The 14,191-nt window shown below is 47.8% G+C and overlaps 1 protein-coding gene across 5 annotated transcripts in view; it reads right to left on the reverse strand.

Moving 5' to 3' along the window:
• COL12A1 (collagen type XII alpha 1 chain) overlaps positions 1–14,191 on the reverse strand; it is a 296,727-nt gene that overhangs the window by 168,665 nt on the left and 113,871 nt on the right. For 3 of the 5 annotated variants that reach the window (XM_069606261.1, XM_069606259.1, XM_069606260.1), the window contains exons 15-16: positions 12,814–13,080; positions 10,872–11,064 (exon numbers count right to left, since the gene is read on the reverse strand). The exons of the other annotated variants lie outside the window; for them this stretch is intronic. In XM_069606261.1, the coding sequence (XP_069462362.1) occupies positions 10,872–11,064; positions 12,814–13,080 (460 nt within the window). The remainder of the gene's footprint in view (positions 1–10,871; positions 11,065–12,813; positions 13,081–14,191) is intronic. 5 annotated transcript variants of the gene reach the window in all.

The raw sequence follows: 14,191 nt of genomic DNA on the forward strand, positions 1-14,191 counted from the left end.
AGTAATGGTACCCCCAGACCTGATCTTTTCTCTGTCTTTGTAGTTCATTATTCTGACAATTATCAGCCTCGGGGGTGCCCCTGACAGGGGTTTCTTAGACAGTGACCTGTGCGTGCGTTCCACCGTGAACCCCTGAGTAAGGTTGTTTGGTCCAACTTCTTGTAGCAGCATGATTTCTACATACGATGTTGGGTCTGAGCCCTTCTCGCCTTCCGGAAGTCTAACAATTCTTGCATTATTCCGCCGGGCTCTCCCTTCTGCATCCTCCATTCGGTCCTCCAGGATTTATATCTGTTGCTGCATAGCTTTGGAGTGTGCCATGGTGGCTTTGAGGCTTGTGGTGTTTTCTGCCACCTAGTTCACCAGTGAACCGGTCCTCTATGCAAGTGCTTGCACGTCCTGATGTAAGAGGTTGACTTCTATACTGATGGCAACCATCTTGGCTTCCACCAAAGCCTTTAGTGCTGCTATAGCTGGCAGGATCTGTTGGTCTCCATCATTCCGCATTTCTGTCACTACCTGGGTTTGCAAGGTGGTGGTGACTGGATCTAGGGCAGTCATTGCTGCTATTGCAAATGTATCTAGGGTGGGCTGCTTCAATTTTCCTTTGGCAGTTTTAGACGACATGTGCGCCGTGGATGTTTTGACCTGGGGTTGCATTGCAGTATTTAGTCCTGATTTGTCTTCTCTGGGCCGGGGTCCTGCCCTGTATGATCCAACTTCCGTTAGCTTTCCCATGTTAAGGTTATTCTTCCCACCTTCTATTTCCTGGTGTGTGTGTTACTCTTGCAGTTGCTATTGCTGTGCTGCTCCTTGGTTTAGCGTCTCAGGCAATGTAGGGCCTACAGTTTTCCAAGCACTTCACTAGTTAACCATCATGTGCAGTGCAGCGCAGTGAATCGATGGCCAGTTCTTCGCTTAGTTGCGGTCCACGTGCGAGGTGACCCGTGGGTTTGTTATGCAGGGGATTATGTTGCATCTAATTTGCGAGTGCTTCACAGCTTCCTATCCCATCTGAACACTTCTGTGGTCTTGTGGTCTTATGCCGCTCCCCTCCACTGATTGCTGCTCCTGCCTCTGGGGGTTATGGCTTGCAAGCTGCCTCCCATGCCCGCTGTGGTGAGCTTGCTGAAAGGCTGCAGGCGAGACTCTTTGCCAGCATTGCACGCTGTCCTCTGTGAGCGTACCCGATGTCGGGTTTACCTCTAGTGCAGCCACGCCTCTGTACAGCCCCCAGCACCTGTCCTCCGTCTACTGGCCTGGTGCGTTCCGTTCGCCGGATCCTCGCAGAGTTCCCTGCAATTTGCCCTGGCTCCCGCCGGGCTCTCCTTTCATGGGGCAGGGGCACACGGGTTGTTTACAGGCTGGGCTACCACTATTCCGGGGCATCCGTCAGATCTGCGCTCCCGGCAGCTGCTCGTTCTGACCACACAGCACGATTTTAGCCAGGTGGTTTTATTGTCAGAGGGCCGCGCTCACTTTTAACGTCTCCATAGTTGCCAGGAGTGACAGTGCCCGCTTCATTGCCTTATCTGCTACTGATGTATTGTTCCTAGGCTCGCTGAACGCTCTCAAATTACTGTTTCTTGTCGAATCGTGTCGGATCTCGTAGGGTTGCGAGGGTGCAGCGGAGTGTGAAATATGGTGAGAAGAGGCAGGAAAAGAAACATGGTAAGTGCAGTGAGGGCTAAGGGGTGTAGGCATCTGAGAGACGTAGAGTCATCAGTAAAAATGGCAACTGCATAGAGAAGCAAAGCAATGGTAAATCAAGAAGAGGGCTGGTACGGTAAAGGGGAGCACCTCTAACGATTTGAGCGGATGGTGGAGGGCAAGACAGGAGGACGTGCTATGAGGCAGGGCCCAATGAGTACTAGACTGCAGCCGGCAGAGATGGGGTGATAGGGGTGGGAGTACCAGGAGGGGAGGCACACGCAAACCATTAAGAGGTACAGGAGCAGGAGAGGGACATGGGGAGTGAAAGTGAAGTTAGAAAAAGGACATAGCATTACAACAGTGGGGGCATAGAGGGCAAAGGGGAGGGTGAGGAGAATGCAGGAGGAAGATGTGAGGAAGATAGGAGAAGGGGAAGTCAGGGAGAAAACTCCCAGGCAGCCCAAACGGGAAACTACATGAAGATGAAGTGAGGAGCCGGAAGGACACCCAGGAACAAAAATGGCAGAAAGGACTTACAAACTTGCACTGACAGCACCCAGACAGGGAGCAGTCCTTTTGTTTTTCCTTCACTGGGGGCCGGCTCCACAGGCTGGCTCCCTGTCAATTGGATTGTTAAATCCTCCATCTGCCAATCAGGTGTAGGGCAAGCAGGTCCAAGGGCTGCTGCAAGCCCATTCTGCAGCTGTGGCATCCACCATCTTGAAAGGAGCCAAATGCTCCAATGAACAAAAGAGGCCACTGCAGGCCCTGCAACCAGATCTGCTCCACCACCCTGGCTCTTGATGTTATTCAAGCAGCGTGATGGTGGAGCTGTGACCAGTACAAAAGACGAAGCCAGAAAGATACGGGAGTGCCCAGACAGGGAGTAGCCCTTCTTGTGGTCCTTCACCGGTGTCCGGCTTCGCCTGTCGATTGGATTGTTAAATTCTCCATTTGCCAATCGGGTGTAGGGCAGGTGGGTCCAAGGGATGCGGCAAGCCCACACTGCAGCTGCAGAGGAGGCGACCGTCATCTTGAAAGGAGCCAAGTGCTCAGATGAACAAAGGAGGCCACTGCAGGCCCTCCAACCAGATCAGCTGCACCACCATTGCTCTGATGATATTCAAGCCACCTGGTTGGTGGAGCTTTGAACAGTACAAAAGACTTTGTGCCCGAATCATGGAAATATTTATATGTAAAATGGGGGATTTGTGTGCCATTCTGCGTGCAAATCCCTGTTCGTCGATTCATGAAATGGACTGCACAGGACTTTTACTGGATGTGCGTGGAGTTCACGGAGGCTTAGCACGTCTCTGCGAGCCGTCGCGTACCTTGCGCGATACTCCACCCAGAGCGTGGGTGTGGCTTGCGCTGAGGGCTGGGAAGTGGGCAGAAAAAAAAATGGGGAAGAACATGCGAAAAAGTGGGCTTTCCAAGGGACAGCTCACAGGCAAACCCTTGCACGCCCACAATTGCGCCAAACTACGCGTATTTATGGAACCACCCACACAGCATCTTGGCATAGTAATGGTCACGCAAATCACTTGATCTCTACGGGACATGAAGGCAGGCATAAGTACACTTGCATGTACGAATCACAGCTCGGAGGTGGGTTTGCATGTCGGATATAGGGGTGCGTGCACACAACCGGAGTTCCGATCTAATATAGGGGTACGTGTATGCAGTTTAGCGGGGTGCAGGAACGGAGGTTTGCATGCAGATTTACTGAGTAATTACTTAGTTACGTTTTTTAATATGCATGTTGCCGGCACCCCGACAACATGCGTATGAATAATCGTATCCCATGCAGGGTCCCCAAGGTGCAGGCCTGCTTGCGGGGGACCCAACGCAATGTTTGAAGGGCGCGTGCATTTGCGCCCCCGGGGAAGCACCCAAAGGTAGCTCTTTTGGCTGTTTTTATTTTGCATGGGGGTGTGTCAGGATGTGCCGGGCGCAACTTGCAAATACAGTTACTTTGCGCCGCTATTTCCATGAAAACGCAGTGCACACATTTTTTATTCTGCGTGTAGGCTGACGCAGTATCCATCTCGGAACACAGCCCTTGCAGGATTTCTGTGCACATTTCCATGAATCGGGCCGTAAACCGGGGAATATGGGTATGTCAAGAAACTAGATAATATTCCCTGCCAAAGCAAATAGGGCGTATCCAGCTGTCCTAGCTCATCTTTTGGTAGCAGTGGTTGTGCAGTCAATCATAGCTCTCAGAAGAGAAGTGGTGTGGCTTAACATAGAGTATAGCCCTTTATCACATGAAGAAAAGCACTATCCAGAAAAAAGCAGGTTTAACATAGTCAGTATAAATTGAATGCACTTAGGAGGATAGTTAAAAGGAAAGGTAATTTCAAACAGTAAACCCACTAGCCGCTAGATTCAGGGACTGAAGAGACATTAAGCGTTAGGGCTGTTATTTATTTATTTATTGAGATTTTGTTAGGCGCTTATACAACAAAATGGTGTTTCCAAGCATCACAAGGCAGGTGGGGAGGGAACAAAGGGAGTAAATACAATGGCAAAAAGAACAGTTAATATAAAAGCGTGGCCCTACTAGGTCTTGCGACATTCAGACATGCAAGTACAATGAAGAGAGGTGGAGGAGATAAGGAAGGGGTGGGGAAGGGAGCAAGGTACGGGCAAGTGCTGGTGAGCCCGGCAGGGAAGTGCCGAGGGGTGCCAGGTGAGGAGGCCACTGGCTAAGTGCTAGGTGGAGGGATCCCATGGGTGGGCTGCACAGCCTCCAGGCAGAGGGCCCACAAGGGCAGTGCTGTAGGTGGGGAGGGGACTGGTGTCAACTGGGCAGAGGGCCTGGTAACCTGTGAGATTCATGAAGGCCCAGGCCGCCAGTCTCATTGTAAGGAATCGGCCCTGGAGACTATGGGACTATTGGAGACACTAGTGTTCTAGTGTGTTTCCGCTCTAGTCCTCACCCAAGATGGCTGACGCTACTACATAGGTCGACTCCTCCCCTCTTGCCGGTGCGTTGTATCTGTTTTCTTTCAGACCGCGCTGCTGTGTGTTGTGCACAGTTTCCTCCTTGAGAGCCTTCGCTTCTATTCTACTGCAGTGCCTTCCCTTGGAAGCTCCCTTCCTATTAGGAGCATGCTCTTGGTTCTACCTCGCCTCCTTTTCTACCTTAGCTCTGTACTTTACTTTTATTCCACCTCACGGATCATTACCGCGACATTCTGCTATTCTTTCCCACGTTTCTGTAGCTGACTCCACGCTCTCGCCTCTGACTCTATTCAGCATCTTGTGCTGACTCTGCCCTTTTTGGTTTGCAGTTTGCCAGTGTTTTATTTTCTTACGGCATTCTGTCCTTTATCCTTCCTGGCTTCAGGCTGTTCCTCTGCAACCTTTACTTTCAACCTCTTCCTATTCTGGAGACCTGCTACTTCAAGGTGGTACTCTAAGGAGTTTCAGCCTGGTAGTTTATTCTACCTTACCTGCTATTTTCTGGACTACATCTCCCAGAATCCTGTGTATCCAGCCATATACCGTCCAGAAGCTATTATGCGAAATTACTCTCTCTGGACCGAAATACCTCCCAGCATACAAACTCTACAGGGTTTTTTCTGCCTTCCGGCTTTTTCCCTGATATTGGAGGCTGGCCCCCTGGGGGTCTCCAAGGATAGATTCTTATTTCTGTCAAGGTGGCCTCCGGAGAGGCCAGACCTTACTTACACGAATGGAAGAGTAAGGAAAAGATTCTGAAGGACAAGACGAGTCGCCTTAAGGTGAAGAAGGCCACCAAGGACACTATTTCCGAAGACTCAGGTGAGGAGTTAGGGGAGGTGGAGCCGAGGCCTGACACTCATTGGCAGTGGGGTGGTTAGCAGGGAAGGAAATAGGTAAGGAAAAACAGAGTTTTGAGAAGCTTACAGAACATGAGGAGGTCCGACTCGAGTCTGAGGGGGGCAGGGTGGCTGTTCCAGAGAGAGGCACCAGCTGAAGAGAGAGACCTGCCCCCCACTCTCTGCTTGGAGAAGTGTTTTACAATCAGAGAGTTGGAGTTTGAGGAGCGGAGGGCTCTAGCAGAGAAGTATTTAGGGAGCGAAAGTTGGAGATGGCCTGGACCCAGGCCCCAGAAAGCTTTGTGCATGATGCAGAGGGTGTTGAATTGGATCCTCATGGCCACTGGGAGCCAGTGGAGAGATTTTAGGGCTGGAGAGGTGCAGTCCCTGGGCCTGAGGCCACCGATAAGACTTGCAGCGCTATTCTGGATTAGCTGAAGGGGGAGCATGGGGAAAGGGGATGATTGAGGAAGAAGCTGTTGCAGTATTCCAACCTATAGAGGAATAGAGCTCTCGAGACATTGAGCTTCTGGGGAAAGGTGAGGAATGGGATAATGCCCCTAAGGAGGTGAAGCTGGAAGTGGACCTTCTTGGCAAGCTCAAGGATGCGAGGGGTGAAAGAGAGGGAGAAGTCGAAGATGACCCCAAGGTTTTTGGCCTTGCAGGATGGTGAGGGTAGAGGGCCCAAGGAGGGCAGCCAGGGGTGTGAGGGATTGGACCATCCGCTCAGGGAATGTGTGCTCACTTGGGCTTTTTTTGATGATTTTTTAGGAACTGGAATGATGGGAGATCAACCTCTGCAAATGTGTGGGGCTAATCTGCACACATATTCTAATGCTCGCCGCACAACAAACACATAGTCCAGTGTACTGTGAGGGTCTCCATGTCACATTTATTGGACAGGTGACAGCGAGGGGTGCACGAAAACATCCAGAGGAGAAGGGCAACACCTTCCCCCTACCATGGCCAGCCTAATTAAATATCAAATGATCCATGGAACCGCCCTGTTCTATTGTCTAAGTTCTGTGTGATGAGAGTTAATTGAAGTAGGCCTGTGAATAGGCCTGGTCACAGAACTTAACAATGGGCAGGAAAACTAACGCCTCTTTGATAGGCAATGTGTCAACTTGAGGGTAGTTACCACCCCTCTGTAAGAAGGACAGTGAATGGCATGTCTGAGGCCACAATTTACCGTAGGCAACCCAGCAGACGTATGTGATTTGAGGGGGACAGAAAGTCTGTTCTTGTTACAAACTTCAAGGGAGACCTGAGCTTTGATCAAGAGCCACATAGAGCTCAGTTAACCAGAGAGATACTTTGATCTACAACAGACAGGAAGATGGGTGGGACTCAGGAGTACATGTCTCCTCTTAGCTTTCCTGTTGCAAAGCACTCTGGTCCTGACCTCATGCATAACAGAGAAGTGTTGGTGGGGACCCCGGATTGGTTCCTTAAGGTAGGCTTAGCCTGCACCAATCACTGGGGCCCATGTGGCATTAAAAGAGGGCTTGGCCCCTCACTTAGCAGATTATCTGAAGGTTTCACCAGAAGCAGGAAAGAAGAAATCAGCATTGAACCCTGGCTGAGGGTACAGACTGCCTTACATATTCTGACAGTGAGGGAAGGCCAGGATTTCCAAGACGGAAGCAAGATCCCTCCCCTAAACATCTCCCAGGGAACAGAAGGAGATACCGGACTCAAAGGACCCATCCAGCAGCTCCAGAAACGGTACCCAATCAGCACACAGCGTGCCGTGCTAGGTTCTGACAGCAAACTTCCTAGGTGAGAAGTGCCAGAAAGTCTCTGAACAAAGGACAAGCCTATTGCCTGCAAACACACTCATCAGCTTTGGGCCGTCCAGCTTGAAAGGACGCCACAAGCTCTGCAAAGAAGCTAGGAGTGCCACACAAGCATCAACCAGCATCCATCTTTTAAGGATGTTACCGAGGCAGTCAAGCCCTTGAACCGTGACCTGATGCACCACTGACTGTTGTCACGCTGCAGTCACTAAACCCATTCAAGACAGCTTGACCAGGGTTCCAGATCCGCCAACCAGGAGAGACAATGATTCTTGACCCTGAGCCACCGTGTAGGCCATCCTGCAGCCGTTCTTCCAGCCTCGCTTGCCAAACTGCCTGCCACCTGATACCCGCAGCTGTCTTCCATCTTGAACTCTGTCGCAGGAGCTGCAAAGTGCTTCCCTTTACTTAGTGAAACTGTCTGTCTTCTGTGTCCCTTTACAGGGTGGGTTGTATTTTGTAGTGTGCTAGAACTGTCGGTTGTCATAATAATAAAGTAGATATTTGTATACAACCTTGACTGGACAGTCCCTTCTATCATTGGGTAAGAATTGTATTTTCGCTGTGTTTAACTAACCAACGATCCACGACCTTGTGATTGGACAAGGAGGTTTATAATTTACTCGTGTTTCCAATCTCTTCAGATCCTTTCTGGTGTACTACAGGTGTGGGACTGATTGATGGTTCAGAATCAGATATTCATCCCTGGAACACTGGTGCCCTGGAAGTTGATTCGTCACAAGGGGGTAGGAGGGAAACAGTGCACAGGTGTCCCAATAAGGAGGATCGCCGTTTTACTGGCATTAAGACAGAGATCATTACCTGCACACCATGCCTGGATAGCAGTCAGGCAATCGGGGATGAGAGAGCAGGAAGAGGCTGCAGTAGAGGGAATTTTGAAGGAGAGCTGTGTGTCATCAACATAGCACTGGAAATGAGAAGAGAAGGGGGAAATTAGGGGATCAAGAGGGGCGAGATAGATATTGAAGAGTCACAGCGATAGGATAGAGCCCTGGGCGATGCTGCAGGTAGAGAGTGAGGAGGTGGAGGAGAAAGGGACCAGTTGCAGCAGGGTTATAGTGAACATGGAGGAAACAGTAGTCCTTGTACTCAATAGAAGTCATGTCAACATTCAAACAGAGGGTATTCCCAAAAACCCAAAGTAAGATTATTTGGATGCATATCCATTTTTTTTAGTATGGGTCACTTTTTCAACGATGCACACAGACTTTATTTGATAGCTAAATGCGAGATAGTGCAACTGATGGAGAAATGTGAATTCATCGCATCTGAGGGCAGCCATACATGAGACTTGTGAAGGCCCACGAGCAGAGCATTGCAGTAGTAAACGCAGGAGAAAATAAAAACCTAGGTTGCTGATTTGAAGTTGTTATGGGGAAGAGTGTTTATTTCTGCAATCATTTTAAGCTGCCCAGCCAGAGGATACTTACTTATTTGATTGCCCAGAGCAATGCCAGATATTCAAATGAATTCAAAACCTTCCAGCCATCCCTCATTTTGTTTGCTTTAGACGCTCCAAGGGGGGCAGGTATGCTCAAACATGGGTCCTGAGCCTGCTGGGCCTCGAGAGCCAAGCTACACCTCACTGATGATGCCCAGTGAGGCTGAAACATGTTTGGAATTGCTTGCAGTCATGTGCAGAAGGCATGGGACCAAACGGTTTTGGCATGGACAGTCCCTTTTTGGGTGGGTCAAAATCTGACTTTCATATGGGCTTTCCCATTCCCTACCAGCTTGGCAGGATCAACTGTTGTGTTCCCCAGCACTATGCCAGAGGTTCAGATTAATTCAAAACCTTCCAGCCATCACTTAGCAAACATATGACCACGCGCTCCCAGACAAAGGTTACCTAGCGACCATCTGAACCACAGACAGACGTGATTCCACAACATGGGCGCTACTCGGGTCCCGTTACGAGCACCTGTAAAACCACCTGACAAAGTAAGCACTCTGGTACACATCTGCAGAGCCATGGGAACCTACTGATTCCTTTGCTTCGGCCAGACCCTGGTAGCCCTGTTTGATACCACACTATATCAACACCATACCACTTTGTTTCTTTGCTTTTACAGTCAGGCGCTTTTTCAAACAATAGAACGCTGACTGCTACTCCAGGTCCTGGCAACAGTATAGGGACAGAGCCCACTCAAGATGGAAGGTAGGTGGGTGTGTCTATACATGGGTGGTCGGCGGCCCCTTGGTTTGTGTTTTGCCTACAAGTATGGGACCACTGAATTACTGACATTTGTGCATTAAGACAAGTATTGCTGGCCCACGTAACAACCACCTGAAAGCATGTTTCCCTTTCTCCATAGGACACGGGCTGGCCACCAGATCTTCACCTTACAGAGAAATGGATCTCAGTAATAACACATCCATGAAGTACTTGATCCTGAAGAAGACCACACAGCCATTGGAGTCGACCTCTGTTCTTGATATCCTTTTATTGATATAGGATACGCCTTTTTAGGTTGCACTACCCGCTTGGGTTTGTGCATTGAGCGATGCAGGAACCTCATTCCGCTCGTTCCTTTTACCTTGCTTTCTAGCTTGTGGATACGCCTGTTTTGAGCACACTGCATTACGGGTGAATAAAGGAATTTAAATGACACAAATTCCCCTTGGGAATGTTCTGACTTTGGCAAGAAAGTGAAACTTTTGGTTTCTGATTGAGGGCTAGTCATTGTTTTTAACAGTTAATTATTCATTGTTTTAGGGAGGGGTAGTTTTCCCTCTTTTTTCTTTTAGATGGGTGGCACAGCACCGTGGATCTAGGGACAGCACCCCCTGATAGGGATAGGGTGTGCTTCCTTACAGGGTCAGCACTAGCAGCCCACATTGCACTTACACAAAAGATTCAACCAGATTCACTGCTCTCTTCTCCATACATCTCGTGTGTGTTATCACTTCATGCGGTTTATCATGGTGGAGAAGTGAATTGTTTTACAAATAGCTTTTCCCTCTCTGTTGGTTTGAGCACAGTTACTGTAGTGATTTTAATTTTCCACACGATACCCGCACTACCATTTACCCTGCATTACCATTCAGGGAGTGAAGTAGCATGTTAAGCTGGCAAGGTGCTTGTGGCTTATGAATTTGTTCCACCTCCCAATTCCAGTCCTTGTCGCCTTAGAGGCACAGAAGAAATCGGCTGCACTCCGCCTGAAGTGGCCACTCGCATTGCAGGATGCGTCACCTGGCAGTGGGCCATGGTTGAGCGGCCTTGATGGACAGAGAACTCCCATTTATGCCATGGCACCACATGACCACCCAACCGCGAGGCTGCACTCAGAGCACAACAGCAGCAATTCACTAACATCTCTTGTAGCTAATTTGAGAATCTCTAATTTATGCGGGTGAACCATTGTGCCGTCTGCCGCCGTCCAGATCCAGTGACGTAGGCAGCCGTGCCAGGCTTCATGAGTGAATGGCTGCAATGTTAGAGTTGCTGTGCTTCTGGCCTCCAGTGTGGGCGGTTGAGATGCCCTTACTGTAATCTCTTGATTGCCAGTGCCTTTTAGAAGCAATGGGATTTCGAAACCAAACAACACTTTTCATGAGCTGAAGAAAGGCAAGTAATGTGGCTCACCTGAGTTCCTCCAACACCACTGTATTGTCATAAGGTCCGACTGTCATCTCCCCGAGATTTGCAGCATCACCTTCAGGGTGGAAGGTTATTTTATAGCCCTTGACTTCCCCTGGGGCTGGCTCCCAGCTCACTCTGAAAGTTGACATGGTAGGGTCAGATGTTTTAAGATTTCGAGGAGGCTTGAATGGTGAGACTACAATTAAAAAAGAAAAACAATTTGAATGCATTATCTTTTAACCTTTGTAGCCACTTAATTAAGAAAATACAGTCAGCTCCAATAGAATTAGCAGTTTCCATTACTTATATTGAGACAAATTGCCAGCTCGCATACCGACCACCATGAAACAAGCAATTCATTAATCGACTTTGCGGATGCACTTTTGGACTGCTACGACTGTCTGCATACTTAGAAAATGACAGTAGGATGTGTCTTTGTATTCGGCTGCATGCACTGACAGAGAGGTCTTTAGCGCAAGATAATGGCCCGCTCTAAGCTATTGTCCACAGGTAAGCCGAGGGCTAACCATTGGGAAAGGGCCGTTCTCCCAAATGATCCCAAAGGGTCAGTATCCCAGAGATCTGTAAGGCTTTTAGCACATGGAGTAGTGCAACTAAAAAAGAACGTGTTTTTATCGGGGGGAGAAAAATTAGCACAAGCAAGTAACTTGTGCCGTTAATTCAATGAACATGGAACTAGAAACAATAAACTTATCACAAGTTGTGTTCCATTGCTGGTTTTTAATTTGGGGAATTGCTCTGAACATGCTCCTCTCTGACTTTACAGAGCTAAACACAATCGTTTCTGTACTGCATGTCAGGCTAGTGCGCAGGTCATCATTTTTGGAATGAAGTCTGTGACTACATTCTGAGACTATTCTGAGCATTGGTAATTGAACATCGGCATAGCCATCCTTATCCTGAGACCTGCCTAAACGACTGTGTGGGGCATGAAATATTCTCCAGAGGACTCTTAGAGACCAATGGATTGACCAATCTTACTGCCATTTTATCCTCCATTCTCGTTCATTTCACTCTGCAGCATCTGATGAAGAGGGCCGTGGGACTTTGTAAGCTAATCTGTTGTTCCATCTCTGCACAGAGTTTTCAGTTAGTCCAATAAAAGGTATCAAAATGTGCAACTTGTGTGATTTTAAAACTGGACTAAAACGACATCTAACGTTTCTCTGCATCCTCCATTCTGAACGAGGCTGGTCGAATCATTATACCAACTTTAACTCTGTAAACATGTAAATGTTCTGGTGAGTCCTGTGAAAAAGTAAATGTGCACCAAGCTCAATGTGCATTTTGTACTTAGTGATTCAAGCACAGAACCCTTTTATCACAGATATATTTACTGAATACAAAGAACTAGGTTATTCCTATGTTCCCAAAGTGCTGTTTATTTGCATGCAAATTAGGCTTGAGGCCTCACTGGTGCTATTTGTCCCCTTCTGCTTTCTCATTGGGGGCTTCTGAAAATGTATAATAGGAGTGTAGCAGACTATCCATCTTGGAATGGTAACGTTCTATCAGAAAATAATATACATGCTTATTCTAGGTTTCTGTAATGTTATTTGCTCAACAACTGGGGTGGCTCTAGCAAAAGCAACCTGACTGCACAACTCTCACACACACATAAAGAGACAGAGGCATAGAGCAAGAGAAGGAGGATGCAGAGAGAGAAGGAGGATGCAGAGAGAGAGAGTGATACAGACAGACTGAGAGAGTGTGTTTGAGAGAGACAGAGGAAAGCGAAAGAGGGCAGTAAGTATGTTAGTATTAGACAAAATGCTGCATGTAAGCTGAAACAAACACACGCATAAAAAACAATCATATTGGCTCTAGATTTCCATAATACCAAACACTCACTCACTTTTGGCGTCTACATTTTCATAATAGGAAACACACTCACATTCATAGCACCTGTGCCTTAGATACTTACGAGTGGTTCCACTTCCTTGCCTTGTTTTGCCATCACCTTCCTTGTAAACTGGAATAACGGAGATATCGTAGGTTGTCAGGGGCTGCAGTCTTTTCAACACTGTGGAAGTTACAGAAGCTGGTACTTTTGCAACCACCTGGCGCCCACCAGCGCGGGGGCGGTAAATGACACGATAGTTCAACACATTTCCAGGTGCTGGCTGCCATGTTGCCTTCATGGTTGTCTCTGTCTCGTCACTGACCTTTATGTTCTTAGCATTGGGAGATACTGTTTGGAATAAATTGAAGGCAATTTATATGCCAGTTCCGGAATGAAATTATCTGCAACCCCACAAATAACATGAGATCTACTGCTAACTCATCATAAATGTATCAGATGCAGAACTCAAATGACAATGAAGCTAGTACCACCGTATATCTCCCTTCTTAGGGCAAACACAGTTTTTAAGGATGATCACCAGCCTCGTGCTTTTGTCAATGCTCAAAGTCCGTGGCTTGTGACTTCACTGTGATCAAAAAGCACGTTCAACGTGCAGGCCCTGAAGCCAGACAGTGCCTTCAAGGACTTCCAGGAACTTACTGTGTGCAATGCAAGATGATGTAGGTTACTAAAGAGCAAGAGAAGAGTTGTTGTTCCTGATGTCAATTCTGTGAGTGGATAAGTGATGGAGTGATGGAGTGATTGATTGCCTGGATACATATTCAAGCGAGTAAGTGATTGGGTTGGTGGGTGAGTGAGTGAGTCAGTGAGTGAGTGACTGATTGAATGCATTGCTAAACCAATGTGTGTGTGTGCATGTGTGTGTGAGAGAGACAGAGCGAGAGTGAGGTAGTGAATGACTTGGTGAATCAGTAAGTGAAAGATTAGATGGCTTGATGAGTTTGTGATCGGCTTGGTAAATCAGTGAGCAGGTGAATGAGTGACTTTGCACATCTGTGAGTGAGTTATGTTACTGGGGTTTATACCATGCAGTGACTAGGTGAGTGGCTTGGTGAGTGAGTGAATAAGTAAAACAGTGAGTGATTGAGTGAGTTAACTTTTTCTATACTGAAATTGCCTATTTAAAGGTTTTGAGGCATGCCCTGCACATCCCTACAACACCTCGTACAACTTCACAATGAACAGTGTCATATCCTATGTCCATAATGTGTTTTCCATTTTGTAATATATTATATCTGCCATGTGCCATGTAATGTTTGATGTCACGCTATTTCACATCAAAATGGTTAATGATGAAGATACACTTTAGAAAAACAGAGGATCCACTTTGAGAACCATTTTGCTGGTTGTAGAGCATTTACGAAAAACGGACAAAAAAGGGGCCTGTAGGGCTGGGCACGTGAACCTCTCTGATGCCCTAAAAATATCATGGAAACAC

This window comes from Ambystoma mexicanum, chromosome 4p (genome assembly GCF_040938575.1).
Source record: "Ambystoma mexicanum isolate Mex_15411 chromosome 4p, UKY_AmexF1_1, whole genome shotgun sequence".
Classification (NCBI taxonomy): Eukaryota; Metazoa; Chordata; class Amphibia; order Caudata; family Ambystomatidae; genus Ambystoma; species Ambystoma mexicanum.